Raw genomic sequence first — 16,420 nt, 5'->3', positions numbered from 1 at the left:
TCAATGTGTTCCACCTTGCTTTGTATTTTTTAATAACAATCCACGTGTTATACCTTTCGTGGGGTGTTTGGTTCTCTGTCAAATCATACGCCCTATAATTTAGTTTTTTCGATAGTTGGATTGTTGGTTGTTAGGTTCTAGGTTCTTGATCATAATTTTTGCCATCATACCTTCTTGTCGTAGTCATATCTTTCTATACACCACTTCTCGGTTTCCACCTTCTCTCCATGTTCTGCCATCAGCTCGGTTATTCGCGCTCTGGTTTCGTACCGGATATTTTTGATGTTGTCGATCTTCTCTGTACTGGTTAGCGCGGTTCTCGATAATACACCCTATTATCGTTAGTTCGACTTCCGTTAGGTCTTTGCTGGTTCCAAGAATTCCCCCAATTTGGGTGTCGTGGAGTTCTTCCGTAGGCCTGTTGATGTTGCCCTGAGAATCTATTTCTAACGTGGCCAAACTGATCGCTAGGTATTTTTTTGTTCTCTGATATCCGACAAGCTTGTAACCGTTGTACAATGTTTTTCAGATGGTTACATTCCGCATGTTCATCCTGCAAGAATTGTATCAAAACTCTGAACACCTTTTTGTCTTCTCGCCGCCTGTTTTAAACTTGCATTTCTTAACCCCCAATGAAAAATATCTTCAATCTCCTTTCTGCGAAAGAACGTTCTTCATGTTGATCTCGTTGCATCTCTTCGATACATTCGTAGATTTGCAGTGCTCTATCAGCATAGTTTGTGAAGGTTTCCGACAGTCTTTGTTCTAATGTCTCTATTTTCTGTAAAATGCCTTCAACGGTTGTTCTTATGCTAAATCGCATTTTAGGGTTTGAAACATTTCGTCCCATGTCTTTCTAATTCCCTGAATGCGTCTAGAAGGGTCTCTCTTTTTGCGATTATCCCTGCTGATGGTCTGGGTCTAGTTTTATTTTTATAAAGATTTTCGTATTCTTATGAAACATATTCGCCGATTTCATTAATTCTACACGTCTGATCCATTTACGATAATTTAAAAATTAATTAGTGCGAGCAAAACTTCGCATGCATTCAGTCAAGTCTATAGTATTGGCTATTTATTCAGCTGTTTTTACACGAACGCTGGTTTCCAAGTTTGATTACGGTCATTGTCCCTTTTTGCTGCCTAAGGGACCGTTCATAAACCACGTAGACTAAAATCTGGTAGTTTTAACCACCCCTCCCCCCTCGTATACTTTCGTAGACTTTCCAAACTTTCCTGACGTTTTACGTAAAGGTGTTCTAAATTATACATTCTGGGCATTCTTGGGTTAACTAACTTCCACATATACTCCTCGCTCCGTGGTACTGTTTTCACAGACTGATGCAATATGCTGAAATAGGCTACCGTGAGCAACGTAAAAACTTCACTTTATGTTATTGCAAATCTAAGTACATTGTCGTTTCATATAATTCAGTTGAGACCATATTTATGTAATGGATGATCTCATGGATGAAAAATCAGGTGTTTCATCAAATCTGTAGTAGCTAAGGTATTGCGAATTATGTTTTTGGATGATCTTTTGATATGATTTCGGCCTGATCTTGATATTGACCCAAATCTATGAAGCAATAGCCATTAGTCTTTTTTCCTCCTTCAAAAGATACTGAGTACAATTGCTTGCACTCGAGTATACTTATTCTCTCGAACATAGTTTTTAAAACGATCAACTCCATGCTTACGCAGCTCATCAACCTACCTCGGTGATAACACCGTATATTTCAACGTCTTACAATTTTATTAGTCTCCTTCAAAGATTCTACCATGAGGATCTTGTCTTTATGGACTTTCAATATCTCTTTAATAGCGGAGAATCGTAATGTCAAGTCTATAGAAATCTGGAATAAATTTAATAGTTTCAATTTGCGCCGAAAATAGACTATCAATAGGCCCGCAGAAGTTTTATTGTACAACTTCGATCTATGCGAATTAGGAACCGTAAAACCGACGACACGACCAGGCACTCCGAAGAAAAATCAGCATTAAAACTGTTCGCTAACGATTCACCGCCAGTTACCACAAATCTAGCGACCCCTTGTAAATGATAAAAATAATCTTCTCGTGCAACACTGTTTAAGTTGCTATGGACTAGTTACCAAGGAACCCCACAACAAATAAACATGTTTTGAAAGCGGTGGAATAGTTCTATTAGTACTAAACTTTGTCCAAAGCAGAAATGCATTTAAATGGACTCGATTTTCGGAATTTAATCGAAACTATGGATGAAACCAACGAACGAGGACAATGATCTGCTTCCAGCGATTCATCCGTACACTTCAACTGCTAGCTTTTCTGGGCAGTAGGATTCGGTGTAATATGCTGGTGTCAAAATTGTTTTGTGTCGGTTGATTGCGCAGCAGTGGAAACAGTATTTCACTTTGTTGGCCACTATTCGAGGATTACTAGTGGAATTCCACGAAGAAATCATTTTACCGTACGTTATGCAGGTACCGCAGAGCACTAGCTTCGCTCAGCTCTTTGTCGGTCATTTCCATGTCTTCCTTCTCACACAACGGTTCCAAGTCAAGACCTGAATTTTGAACTTGGCTTTATAAAAGACATAACTCATACTCCTCAATTTTTACATTCCGCTCGAGTCAGGTAAATCCATTAAAATGTTCCGTAATATAATAACCGATCTGAAATTTATTTTGTTTACATTCATCTTGCCTTCGATATGCAGTAACCAAGGTTATGGTGACTGTTATTCAAAATCAATAAATATATCAACTTGTGCTGCCAGTTTAAAAAAATTCACTAGCGTTTTCGATTTGACATTTCCAGTTACTGAGGGGTAGTTAAATTTACGATACAGTTTTGATAGACGAGTGGCAGGTCGTGTCGTCGGTAAAACTTTCGCCTGGTGATGAAACACCTGATTTTTCATCCATGAGATCATCCATTACATAAATATGGTCTCAACTGAATTATATGAAACGACAATGTACTTAGATTTGCAATAACATAAAAAGACTGATCTACGTGGTAGATGCTTTCTGCTATTGCCGTTGCTTTGCTGTCAAGGTGTTCGCTGAGCTTGGTGTTTGCTGCCTGTATCTTGCCGTTGGTACAGCGCTATGTGTTGTCTTTTTTGTCCACCGCAACAGGTACTGTACTCCGTACAAAATCTTATACCTGGTGGATATCTCTGCGGCTCTGAACTAATTTGCCTTACCCCCCATGTTCCTTGGCGCCTCTGTATCTATGCATCTCTGTGTCTCAGCACTTCTATGCGGTCCCACCTCTGTATCTCTTGACCTTTGTGCGTATGAAGGGGATGGCATTATTTGTCCTTTGAAGTCGGAACGCCCCGAATATTGACTGTCCGCCAGTCTTTGTTTACAACGCAGCGTATTGCGATTGCCAACAACAGGGTTTGTCATGAATACTTACTTTACTATGGGGTGTCTTATCAAAATTTACCCTCTTAGAGAGTGATAAGTTTTTAATTGTGAATATTTCTCTTTGTATCTAACGTATCATCATAATTTTTGCTACATGCTATCGGAAATATGATCATAATTTTGTGATAAAATTTTCAGTTTATCACATACTTATAAATAATTCAAAATAAAACTTTTCTGAAATGTTTGGTATTAACGAGTATCAGAGAGGAAAACTCATGACGCGTGTTTGCCTTTCTCGTATTTTGAAAGCTCATAGTTTAGTGATCTGTAGAAGGATTTATATAAGTACCAAATGATTCGAAATTTTTTAACCTGAACATGTATTACAACATTGAAGTGTTTCAATAATACACTATTGAAAACCTGTCTGATTTGACCCATGTTGGCTGGTGCCAACCAGAACGCGTTCTGGAGAAGAGAACAAAATATCTGCTGCTGTACAACTGCATCGGTATAAAAAAAGAACATTCCATTTTTTCTCGTGATTTTCTGAACAACGGTTGTCTTGCTAAACAACGGTTGTCATACGGGAGAGCAACATGGAGGACCTCACGCTTCTGGAATGGAGCGAGCGGCGAACAGCAGAATTGTGCCGAAGAACAGTCGCAGCCGGGCATACAGGAAAGCCCTACCAAAAGCCAGCCAGTAGAATTTGTCATACGTCATGGAAGTGGTACTCAGTTAAATTGTCCGGAATTTGAGTCTTAATTCATTGTGAGTTCCAAATGCACCTACTGATTCCACTCGAAATGGATTGTTTCATCTTCTTTGGAATCCAATTCAAAATCGCAATTAGTTCCGAGTTTTTCAGGCGAGTTTACCGAATGTACACGCAAAGAGCCATATCAGTTCTGCAGATCCTGTTGGTCGTGACAATTCAAGGCACTTTTCAGTTCCACAGATCATCATTAGAATTAGAAGGGGAATCGATCAACTAACTGATATTCGGAAGTGTGAAGGAAGCGTGCCAATTTTATTCGTATTCACGAAATCCAGTTATGTCTCTGACATTCTCCACCAGAATTTTTCACCTGAGGCTGAAATTGTCTTCGTCTCGGTAGCAGTCGTAACAGCCTCTTTGAATTCTTTTTACTGAATGAAATACTAATTTATATTAACAACATGTTTTTATTTATTGTATTGTTTGTTTATCACTTTGTAACTGATTCTATCTTTATAATTATAGTGATTCTAAATGATTTGAAATTATCTATTTACAGGGAACCTTCATGGCCTATATACAACATCCATCAAACAATACGGTAGTTTAAAATGTTGATATCAGTAACGAGACCGTTCCAGTCAACTTCTCGCTATGAAGGATGAACATCAATGAAGTTAATGAAACAGTAAAATAACGAAATGCAGATTCTTTCATACGATTTTTAATCCATTCTACTTGAATTGATATTGTTGAAAACTATTATTCCTATCATCCACACTGTTAGTTATGCTATAGTTAGCATAAATCAAAATATTATAAAATAAACATAATATTTGATTAATAAAAGCTTCATCAAATTTATTTCCTTGTGGTCAAAAGAGCGCAACACGACATTGTACTGTTTAGAGTTTTATTGATTTATCTCGGCATATCGGATTTCGCTGCCTTAGACGACGGTTTTAAAGGAGTAAGCAATATATCAAAGGGAAAGCATCGCTCTGATTGGTTTCAGTCCTACGCGTAGTATGCTAGAGGTAGGTTGTTGCTAGACAGCAAGACAAAAATTGCCATAAAACGATTTGAAGCTTTAATTGGTATGCTCTGATCTTGTGTCATTCAAGAATTCCATGTCATGTCGTTTCGCCTGAGAAATTGACATCTACCCCAGGGTAAATTTTAAGATTATTTTTTAATTTTATTAGGATGAACTCGATTGGTAATGAAAAAATGTTTATCGCTTCAACCGAAATCGCAGAATGGTAGAGAAACTATATAAAAATAACTTCTTGCAAGCAAAACTTGAACACAAGTTTGACGAAGAGAAGCTTTAATATCAAAATCGTATCGCAAGTATGTAGAAAGATATAATTGCATACATTTGGGAAGCTTTAATATCAAAATCGTATCGCAAGTATGTAGAAAGATATAATTGCATACATTTGGGATATTGGTGTAATTTCGTCGGCTATAAAACAAACAATGTTCGGTGTTGGTTCCTAATCAAGATCAATCTAGGCAGACTCACGTGCAATTGCGGATTCAAAAGTGTGACGATTGATTGAACTGTTTGGTTGTAGATTACTAGAAATTTTGGTTGCCTTGTTCCACATCAATGGCTCGAACAACCCCATGGGGGTTACCTTCTGTACTTGTTCCTCTTATTTCTGTACCTGTAGCTGTCCCGGTGAACTTCTCACAGCTAAAAAATCATCTTTCGATGGAAATTATTTCGAATACTCTAAAGTCAGAATAATCGAACGACCCTCATGATTGCTCGCGATCAGTGAAGTAGAATGGTATTTTTCTCATCATCTGACAATTGTTTTTGATTCGATCTCAACATTTTTTCCCAAACAGGTACACACGTACACTTCGCACTTTAAAGCAGTTTTTTGACGTGAATACGACTTACTTTACTATGTGGGCGCCTTTTCAAAATTTACCAAGTACAAGAATGGGCAGAATTTTATCGAGAATATCTCTTGGTGTACTTAATCCAACAACATAATTACAAGCTATCGAAAATATAATCAGGAATTAATGATTACATTTTCAACAGCTTGAGATAAGTTTTCTAAATCTTTTGGAAATAAAGAGGAAAATTCATCACGCTTGCTGGTCTTTATCACACCGGACGATAGTTTTGAGGTTGTCAGGCACATATCAGTTCCGATTATCTACTGGATGAGAATAAAAGGTAAACTTTGATTGAAAATCTTTTTGTGCTTCACACGGAACTGGACGTCGAGGTGAGGTTCTCTTATCAGTAAGAACAAACCAAGTATAAAGCTGAAACATTCAGGTCGTGCTCTCATTTGTACTTCGATCGTCAGGAGGAGTAGTCGACAATGAAAGCAGATCTTTTGCGAGGTATGTTACAAAACCTCAAATGCTCAGGTTGCAGAGCCAGTTTCCCTTCAAAGAAGATCGATTGCATCATCCTGCTGGTGGTAGTTTGCATTGGAGCAAAATACAACGAAAAATGGACAACAATGGGAAACATTATGCCAAATCAGCCCTTCTAATGGCTCTAAATGTTATCTAAAGAACTATAAAGATTGCTTCTTTGCAAATCGGTAATTAAAACCATCAGTGTAGTGCAAATCTAGGATAATGTTTAGTATCGTTAAACAGTGTTTAATATTTTGGAGAATTACACAGTTTGGCCTTTCTGAATGCCAGAAATTAATCCCGTACAGCATTTTGATAGTTTCTTTCACTGAAGCTATGATTGATAAAGCGTGTTCTAGAATGAAACTATCTTCTAACGCTTTGCCTGATGGTATTCCTTCTTTGGTATTGAAAAAGTACTCGAACAGCCTTCTGATTTTACTGTCGATGCTGTTTAATATCTCACTCAACTCAGGAACTTTTCCGGATATTTGGAAAACATCATATATTTTTCCTTTTTTCAACAAGGGAAATTAAGCTGATGTATCTAATCATCGTGGGATAGCCGCACTATGCGCTGTGTCTAAGTTACTTGAAAATATAGTTCTGGACTTCATCAAGCATAACTGCAATAACTACATCTCGGAAACACAACACGGTTTTATGCTAAAACGATCGACTACAACGAACTTATTGCCTTATACATCTTTTATAATTCGATCCCTACAAGCGCGCCTTCAGGTTGACGCTATCTATACGGATTTCTCCGCCGCCTTCGACAAGATAAACCACCAAATTGCATTTGCAAGTACCGCGCCATAATTAGCGATTGGTTCTTCTCGTTACTTGAAGAGGAAGATTCGGACACCATTTGGTTCCAACAAGACGGCGCTCCGTGCCACACAGCCAACGCTACGATCGATCTTCTGCGCACAGTCTTCGAAGATCGAAATATCAGTCGAAATTCGGATGTCGTTTGACCGCCTCGGAACTGTGATTTGACGCCGTTAGACTATTATCTTTGGGGGGCTGTCAAAGATAAGTTTTATGTGGACAAGCCAGAGACAATTCAAGCCTTGAAGGACATTCATGCAGCCATAGCTGAAATAAAGCTGCATACAATCAAAAATGTACTAAAAAACTGGACCGACCGTATGGCGTACTGCAAGGCCAGCCGAGGCAACCATTTGAATGAAATTTTATTCCACAATTAACCGGAAGGATTGTACTTTAATATAAAAACATAAATTTTGAAATCGGATGAACCGTTTGTGTTTTATTGTATGTTTAAAAAAAAGTTACATGGCGGACCCTGTACATGCCGATTCTAACCTCGTCGTTTTTTCAGTCTTCCACCAGCTTTTTGATAACTCATTAGATCTACATGCAGATTCTAACCCCGTCGTTCGTTTACGTTCGTTTAGCACCCCCTCCACCAACCCTCTTATTCAATTTACCTACCCACTTTTCTCCTCACTCACATTCTAAGTAAGAGCACTATTATTGACCTGTTATGTTTGGTGTTATGAACTAGTTATAGTGTTATAAATTTAGTTTTAATTGTAGTGTTAAGCCTAAATGTATCTGTTGGATCATTGTCATCTGTTGATACAAATGATGAGGAGGTTTTATGCCTGCTAGAGAAAGAGTTTGTCAAATTTCATCTCCGCCGGGCTTCTCATTGCTTCCAATAAATAAATAAATAATAATCAGAGTACTATCGTGAATACAAATGCGTTGAATTTTGTTTTAGAACATGAAATGTAAATAGAAATGTTTAACAATAAACCAATACTAACACAAAAAATTGGTATCCATCGGAATTCGAACTCAACTCGTCACTCGACATCACGAACGTCTTTATAAAAGGTTCCATAAACCACCATAATTTTATCATAAAGAACTATACTGGTGATTTAGTAATATTTGTATGTCAGAATGTTTATTATAAATAATCTGGACTTCAGTTTAGGTGTATCGTTTCAAATTCTAGTAGTGTAAAAGTAGAAAGCTAGCACAATTCACACAACCGATCAACTAATTGATATTTGGAAGTATAAAGAAAGAGTTTCAGTTTTATTCATATTCACGACATCCAGTTATGTCTCTGACATTACACACCTGTGCTTTTTCCTACTTTTAAAGGTCCCAAAAAAAAAAAGTGGGCGATGCCTACAGGATGGTGATGGCCAAAACGAGAGGGGCGCTAGCACCCCCTGAACGTAGTCCGGCGAGGTTGAAGGAAATCATAACGGTTCTCTTTCCCCACCACGACACGTCCCCCTGGCAGCCAGCTCCGCTACCAGCGAATGAAGTCGTAAAGGTGACGAACGAGGAGTTGCTCACTGCGGCGAGATCGCTCGATACAAAGAAAGCCCCGGGGCCAGACGGTATCCCGGTATGTCTGGACGAGCGTATGTTCCCAGACATTTGGAAAAGACAAAGGTTGGTACTATTACCGAAACCTGGGAAACCCCCAGGGGATCCTTCGGCGTATAGACTAATCTGTCTGATAGACACTGTGGGTAAGCTCCTTGAGAAAATCATCCTCAACAGGCTAGCCCCCTTCATAGAGGAGGCAGGAGGACTGTCCAGTCAAAAGTACGGGTTCCGCAGAGGCAGGTCGACGGCGGACGCCATAACATCGGTGGTAACCACGGCGGAGGTAGCTATACAGCGCAAACGACGAGGGATCCGCTACTGTGCGGTAGTAACGCTAGACGTCAAGAACGCGTTCAATAGTGCTTGCTGGGCAGACATTGCTGATTCCCTACTTCGACTAGGAGTACCGGAAGGGCTGTACAAGATTCTGGAAAGCTACTTCCAGAACCGAGTATTGCTCTACGAGACCGACGAAGGCACACGTAGCACTCCAATCACGGCTGGAGTACCACAGGGATCTATCTTGGGCCCGATTCTGTGGAATATAATGTACGATGGAGTACTGAGGTTGAGGCTCCCTCCGGGTGTCAATATAGTCGGGTGGCGTGGCGTTCCCGTTTGATGGCCAACAGCTCGCCTGTGCGCTCCAGTAAACGAAGGTTACTGGCAGGAGTGGCAATTTCGATCCTCAGGTACGGCAGCCCGGTATGGGCGTCGGCACTAAATGTGGAACGCAACGCACAGATGCTGGAGAGTACGCATAGACTGATGTGTCTTTGCGTAATCAGTGCATACCGCACTCTATCGAGGGATGCGGCCTGCGTGGTTGCAAGCATGATGCCTATCGGTCTGATAGTGAAGGAAGACGCGGAGCGCTACAGCATGCGAGGAGACAGGAACGCCCGTAGGGCCTCCAAAGCCGCTTATCTACGCAGATGGCAACAAGAGTGGGACAGCTCAACCAAGGGCAGGTGGACACATCGGCTCATACCTAGGGTCTCGAGTTGGTTAGATAGACCTCACGGAGAAGTGAACTTCGGCCTGATGCAATTCCTCACAGGCCACGGGTGCTTCAGATGGTACCTCCACAGGTTCGACCACGCGACATCCCCTGTATGTCCTGGCTGCCCAGACGAGATCGAGACGGCTGAACACGTCTTGTTCGCATGTTCCCGCTTCGCGGCTCAAAGGAGTGAGCTACTGGAGGCACGCGGCAGGGACACCACACCGGAAAACCTGATCCAGAGAATGTGCCACTGCGTAGAGAACTGGAACGCAGTGTCGACCGTGGCATCCCAAATTGCGGGCATATTGCAGCGGAAATGGAGTGCGGATCAACAACAGGTCAGCCGCGTACCGTAGCAGGCTCAAGAGGGATCAGCGAATAAACGTCGGTCCGGGAGAACCTTCTTCGTCGGGAAGCTCTTCGTCGGAGTAGTCTAGATCCATCGTCGGGGACTAGACGAGTAGTACGTAAAACTGCTAGGATCGTCGGGGCGCCAGTGAACCGGAAGCTATCCTCCAACCGGAATCACTGGATCGACCCAGGCATCCTCTCGGTCGGGCGTTGACGGGTATCGAAAGCGTCGGTTTCGGGAGGGCCTGCTTCGCTGGGGAACTCTCCGTCGGTGTAGGCTAGTATCTTCGGCGGGGGCTAGTCGAGTAGCCGCCACAACACCGTTTCGGGTCGTCGAGGCGCCAGCGAACCGGAAGCCATGCTCCAACCGGAATCGCGGGACCGACCTCGGCACTCCATCGGGTGTCCCGTGTGGTGTAAGAGACTCGGTGTCGGGAGATTCTCCTTCGCCGGGGAAATCTCCGTCGGAGTAGTATAGATCCTTCGTCGGGGACTAGACGAGTAAATCGTGGCGTAATACCGCTAGGATCGTCAAGGCGCCAGTGAACCGGAAGCTATCCTCCAACCGGAATCATTGGACCGACCCAGGCATCCTCTCGGTCGGGCGTTAACGAGAATCGAAAGCGTCGGTTTCGGGAGGGCCTCCTTCGTCGGGGAACTCTCCGTCGGTGTAGGCTAGATCCTTCGGCGGGGGCTAGTCGAGTAGCCGCCACAACACCGATTCGAGTCGTCGAGGCGCCAGCGAACCGGAAGCCATGCTCCAACCGGAATCGCGGGACCGACCTCGGCACTCCATCGGGTGTCCCTTGTGGTGTAAGAGACTCGGTGTCGGGAGATTCTCCTTCGCCGGGGAACTCTCCGTCGGAGTAGTCTAGATCCCTTGTCGGGGACTAGATGAGTAGATCGTCGCGTGGTACCGCTACGATCGTCTGAGCGCCAGTGAACCGGAAGTCACGCTCCAACCGGAATCATTGGATCGACTTAGGCATCCTTTCGGTCGGGTCGTAGACGCGTACCGTAAGCGTCGGTTCGGGAGGACTTCCTTCGTCGGGGAACCTTCCGTCGGTGTAGACTAGATCTTTTGGCGGAGACTAGTCGAGTAGTTCCGCGACGTAGCATCAGTTTTGGGTCGTCGAGGCGCCAGTGAATTGGAAGTTACCCTCCAGCCGGCATCACTGGACCGACCTCGTCATCCAACTGGTCGATCCCTCGAGAGCAGGATGCTGATCCCCATTCTGCATAAATCTGGGGAGAGTGCTGTGAGCACCAATAGCCTTCCACCCCGAAGTAATACCTAGCGGTGGTGCCGGGGAGGTAGGGTTGGAGATCCAAGGTGTTTTAGTGGGTAGTTCCAATCAACAGTTGGGTAGTCCTGTGGAGAGTCCCACACTCCGTGCGTAAATGCATTTCACGTTGTAAAAAAAAAGGTCCCAAATGACCCAAGCAAAATACAACAGTTTATGAATCGTTTGAATAGGTAAAACATGTCGATGAGTTCTCAAATCTCGGTTCCATCGATGTAATATAATAACAGGAGGCAAACGGGATGGTTCGAGTACATTGGATGAAACTGTTCACAGTCTCTCAAACGCAAATAATTTGAAATTTTGAAGTATTCTGGGTTGATATAATTTTGATCGTGTTTGGGACAATTGAAGACGTTTGGACTCAAATAAATAACCGAACTTGAAACGCGAAGCAATTGACGAAATTTGGAGGTCGTTCCGAGAAAAATTTACACAAAATCTCGCCCAAAGAATTCTTCAAAGGTGTAGCATGGGAATTGCTAATGAAAAATTTATGCCGAAAAAACAGAAACCATCTTTCTAATTCGAATGGAATTGTTCCAAAAAGTAGAGAGCCGAACAGTTTTGGTGCTTGAGTTAACAGTGTTGATTTGAAGTGGCAGCTCACCTCAATCCTTTAGTCTCTGATGAAATTTCAGCGCATCGTGACAGCAATAGTTATATCTATAGTGAAGATAGAATTCACATTTCTGGAATTGAACACAGGAAAACAACGAATCATACTAAACGTTAATCACTTTGTTTTCTTATAGTCGTTCTATAATTTGACTTGACGGCAGTGAACCCATATTTATATATCTGAAAATGGAAACCTGTATGCTGTTCATTTGGCTCCCTCACTTAATTGAACATGTGCTTCAAAATAAAGAAACACGTGAATCAAGTAGGCTCAGTGAAATGTTGTCACAATGCAGCTCGTTTGGCGCCAAACGATTTTATTAAACTAGTATTAATTTTTGCTCTACAATCAACTAGCATTTCACAACTCCATATTATGTTAGTTTCCCTATTTTCTGTTACTTTTAGTTCTTGATATCGAGGTTGTTGTTTTATATTATTGCCTTTTCTCTCGAAGATCGTGTCATTTAAAGAGAAATTTCCAGGCTCTTCTCTGCTCTTGTTGAGTTTTTTTTAATCTTTGAGCTTCTTTTGTTGATATTTTTCAGAAAAGATTCTGTAGAATGTCTCTTTTGTCTAATTCTTTCTTCTAAATCTTCGGGTACCGTTTCTACATTTTTAAAGCCAAAAAATAGCTCTTCAGGGGTTAATTTTGTTTGCGAGTATTTCGATTCGTTATAAATGAAGACTGCCAAATTATTTTTTGCTGTTTCCAACAAATCTTTTGTTGTTTCTCTTATATTCAAAATGTTATGCAGTTCTCTCAACGTCACTGAACCGTTCCGTTGGGAGAGTACTGCCCAACACTTGTATAATGGTACTCAACGTCATTTTCTTCAAGGAACTCTTTAATTGTTGTTGAAGTGAATGATGCTTCTTGGTCCATGAGGAGAAGGGAATGTTTTTCTACGTTTTAAAAGAAGTGAGTTATAGCTTTAAATGTGTGTATGTTGCGTGTCCTTAGAGGGATCGCCATTGTTAGTCTTGAAATCTTATTGTTAGATAATGTTTGTTATTGATGATAAAAATGTCCATATGTACAATTTGCAACGGTTTTGTAGGTGTTGCTGTTAGTTTATAGATTATATAAACTCTTTCATACTTAGCTTTTTGGCATAACCGGCAAAGGCTAATAAATTTGGTAATTATTGATTTCATATTCGGGAAAAAGTATTTTCGGGATAAGCGGGATTTAGTTTCGGTAATGCCTCTATGGTTTGCGTTGTGTTGTCTTTGGATTATTAGGTCTTGTTCAAGTTCGCCAATTATGTCTTCTAGCAATTGTTGCGTCCAGAATATTTTAAATGTCTTCGCTCTGGAGAAATAGTTCTTGTATATTGTTTGCAAACTACACAGTATTTTGTCGCTACAGTAAATATCGCTAGTGCACTTATTTGTGGCGTATTCCTTCAAAATGTTGATTGATGGGGCGGGACCGAAATTGGTCTTTTTGATTATAGTTCTGTGATAGTTCCTAAATAAGGTTAAAGATTCTTGGCTATCCTCTTTCACTTCTTGCAGAATAATAGGATTTCTGAAGCCGTTTAGAGGCCTAAGTGTTGATGGGATAAAGTCGCTATCGTCGGTATCTGCAGAGTGTTGTGTCATGTCGTAACTAGAGGAGGAGTTTACGTTTATTTCTGTTTGCTGTTCTGGCTCAGGTTCGATACGAGAAAGTGTGTCGGCATTTGTGTTTAATGTTCCTTTTTGCCTTTCTCGTATAGAAAGGTTATGCAATCACTGTGAAAACCCTTTGGAACCGAGGCCCGGAGTTCGTCGAGTACGCAAAATGTATGTGTGTGTATGTGTGTGCGTGTATGTGCGTATGTGTGTATGTAACGTTTTTTTGCACTAACTTTTCTCGGAGATGTCTGAACCGATTTACACAGACTTAGGTTCAAATGAAAGGTCTTATGGTCCCATACAAAATTCCAGAATGTTATTTGGATCCGACTTCCGGTTCCGGAGTTATAGGGTAAAATGTGCAAAAAAATTAAAATATGTGTTCTAACTTTCCGGAACGTAGTGGAACGATTTGAAAGATCGCCGCGAACAGCCGAGTAGGTGGCAGTAGTGTTTCCAACGTATAGCAAACTTGAAATTTACACAGGATTTTGAAAAATTTTGTTGGAGCCTGTTTATCTTTTATCTGTGCTAGAGATGTGCCATATTATATACACACTTAATATCGTTAATCATCGCACCGATGTGGAGGAGAGTTGACATTACTGGGAGTGCGATGCGGTGTCCTGGTGCTGCTCTCAAAAAAGTATATTTTCAATGTGTTCTTTGCTACATATAGTCAAAAATTTTGTAGAAATAGTTATTTTGAGTGATAGTGCAGGTGTGACAAGTATGTGTTTAGTAGTGACAGTGCTATTTATTGAATAATATTGATCCGCGAAACTAAAGATGCTCAAGCGGCGGATACTGTGAATTTGCCGCCCCAAAATTCAATCAAAATTATTTCATTCTTTCAGTGGTCGTGTTTCATCTCGTGTTGCTGATAGCAGAGTCAGCAGGAGAAAAGGGATACTGGTGAGATCGTTCCTTGGACATTCTTACTTACCAAAACATATCCGGATCGCTTTCCTCCCTAGTAACAAATCTCCTATCCCGTGATGCTCGTGGAGTCTATAGAAACAACGAGTATCGGACTAACATTCCTTCTTTTCCTTCAGTAGCACAGCCTTTGGTCGTAGCCAGCGTCGTTATTGATTATTTAATAAAAAGTTAGGAGTGAGTGGGTATGTACAGTGAAAATGATTGGCTTCTCCCAAGCTTTATTTTCTTGGTTCATTGTACATGTCCACTCATTCGGTCAATAACGAAGTGCAACTACGGGCGATCTACTTCAGCTCAGCTCAGCTCATCGCACCGATGTGTACGGATTCAACACTACCTATGCAGACATTTACACACAAACAAGATACCACTAGCCGTCGTAAAAGAACCACGGCAGAGAACAAAATGATTGTGGATCACTTTGCTAACCCAGCTGACAAAAAACAACTTTTGGTTTACAAAATTTTAACTGATCGACTGAACCCAGAGAGTGTGTCACTATTACCAATCACAAAATGCAAAGTTTCATGAAACTATCAAAGGCGTGTGAAATAGTTCTACTTCATACCATTGGCAATCAATGTATTCGAAAAAAATAACAAGACTAATGTGCGTTCAAAATAAGTTTCCATTTAATGTTTTCATGTAAGTTTATATACTTCATTTTACACAAAAATAATACATAATTTTACTATTTCCCTTCAAAAAGACAATTCAAAAATGAACAAAATGTCGGAAAAGGTACGAAATAAATCGTTTGCCTGAAAAACCCATCATTACGAATAATAATTCATCTTCCAGCCGTTACATTCGTCATGCATAGCTTATTGTTAGTTTCAATTCAATAGTCGGTTTTCACAGTAATTGCATAGCCTTTCTATATCGAGATCTTCTGTCAGACATTTGCGAAGTCCGATCCATACATCCGGCTCTGAATGCTGCTTATGTTCATATAAAGCAGATTATCACTATATAGCAGCCGTTATCAATTTTGAGCTATTTAAGGAGCAACCGAAAAAATAATCATCACATTCAGTTTGTGTCTTCGGTGTAGATTAATTAGGTAAGATTCATTTGTTACAGTTGTTAATTAGGATGTGTTGACGATAAAAAAATGTCAGATCTATTTGAATTACATACAATTTCATGAAGCAATAAAATGAAAAACAAAATACATTAAACTCTCACATTCAGGTGTTAAAAGCTCAGTAAAATAAATTGTGTGCAACATTCATGTTATGAACACAAAAATTGGATTCTTAAATTACTACAACGGGGTACAAATAATGTTGTTATCAATTTGCTCTATATAAAGAATAAATAAAATTCGTTTATCGAATGGACATAACCAGAAATAAATAAATAAATAATGAGTTATTAATTCTCGATAACTTTTTTAACGTCCGCGTTAACTAAAGAGAGGCTCCTAAAATGTTTTCTAAATTTTTGTGTAAATAATCACACTGGACATCTGTTTTCAAACTTAATTTAAGTATGAATGATTTACGACAGTAACTGAAAAAGAAAACAAGCAAAGCAAAGAAAATGATTTACTGATTCGGTCGCTTGATAAAGCCACCAATAATTTTTTTTTAATTTTAATCCTAATGCATTCCCAATTGATATTAATTGTGTTAGTCATCTGTGAAAGTTCAGTATATAATTTAAGAAGTTTCTAAAGAGTTGAAATGTTTAAATAGCAATGTTGAGC

At 40.5% G+C, this 16,420-nt stretch overlaps 2 protein-coding genes across 10 annotated transcripts in view; both read left to right on the top strand.

The window, feature by feature from the left end:
* The window catches only part of LOC131440686 (protein ovarian tumor locus-like), a 101,255-nt gene extending 96,305 nt beyond the window's left edge, over nucleotides 1–4,950 (top strand). For all 9 annotated transcript variants that reach the window (XM_058612184.1, XM_058612183.1, XM_058612182.1 and 6 more), the window contains one exon: nucleotides 4,646–4,950. In XM_058612184.1, coding sequence (XP_058468167.1) covers nucleotides 4,646–4,696 — 51 coding nt within the window. In that variant the 3' untranslated portion in view covers nucleotides 4,697–4,950. The remainder of the gene's footprint in view (nucleotides 1–4,645) is intronic.
* A 10,794-nt stretch (nucleotides 4,951–15,744) lies between these two features.
* The window catches only part of LOC131440685 (regucalcin-like), an 84,346-nt gene continuing 83,670 nt past the window's right edge, over nucleotides 15,745–16,420 (top strand). The window contains exon 1 of the mRNA XM_058612181.1: nucleotides 15,745–15,772. The gene's annotated coding sequence lies outside the window, so the exon portion shown is untranslated. The remainder of the gene's footprint in view (nucleotides 15,773–16,420) is intronic.

Source organism: Malaya genurostris, chromosome 1 (genome assembly GCF_030247185.1).
Source record: "Malaya genurostris strain Urasoe2022 chromosome 1, Malgen_1.1, whole genome shotgun sequence".
Lineage (NCBI taxonomy): Eukaryota > Metazoa > Arthropoda > Insecta > Diptera > Culicidae > Malaya > Malaya genurostris.
The sequence above is the reverse complement of the archived record's forward strand: the minus strand, read 5'-3'. Positions and strand labels throughout refer to the sequence as shown.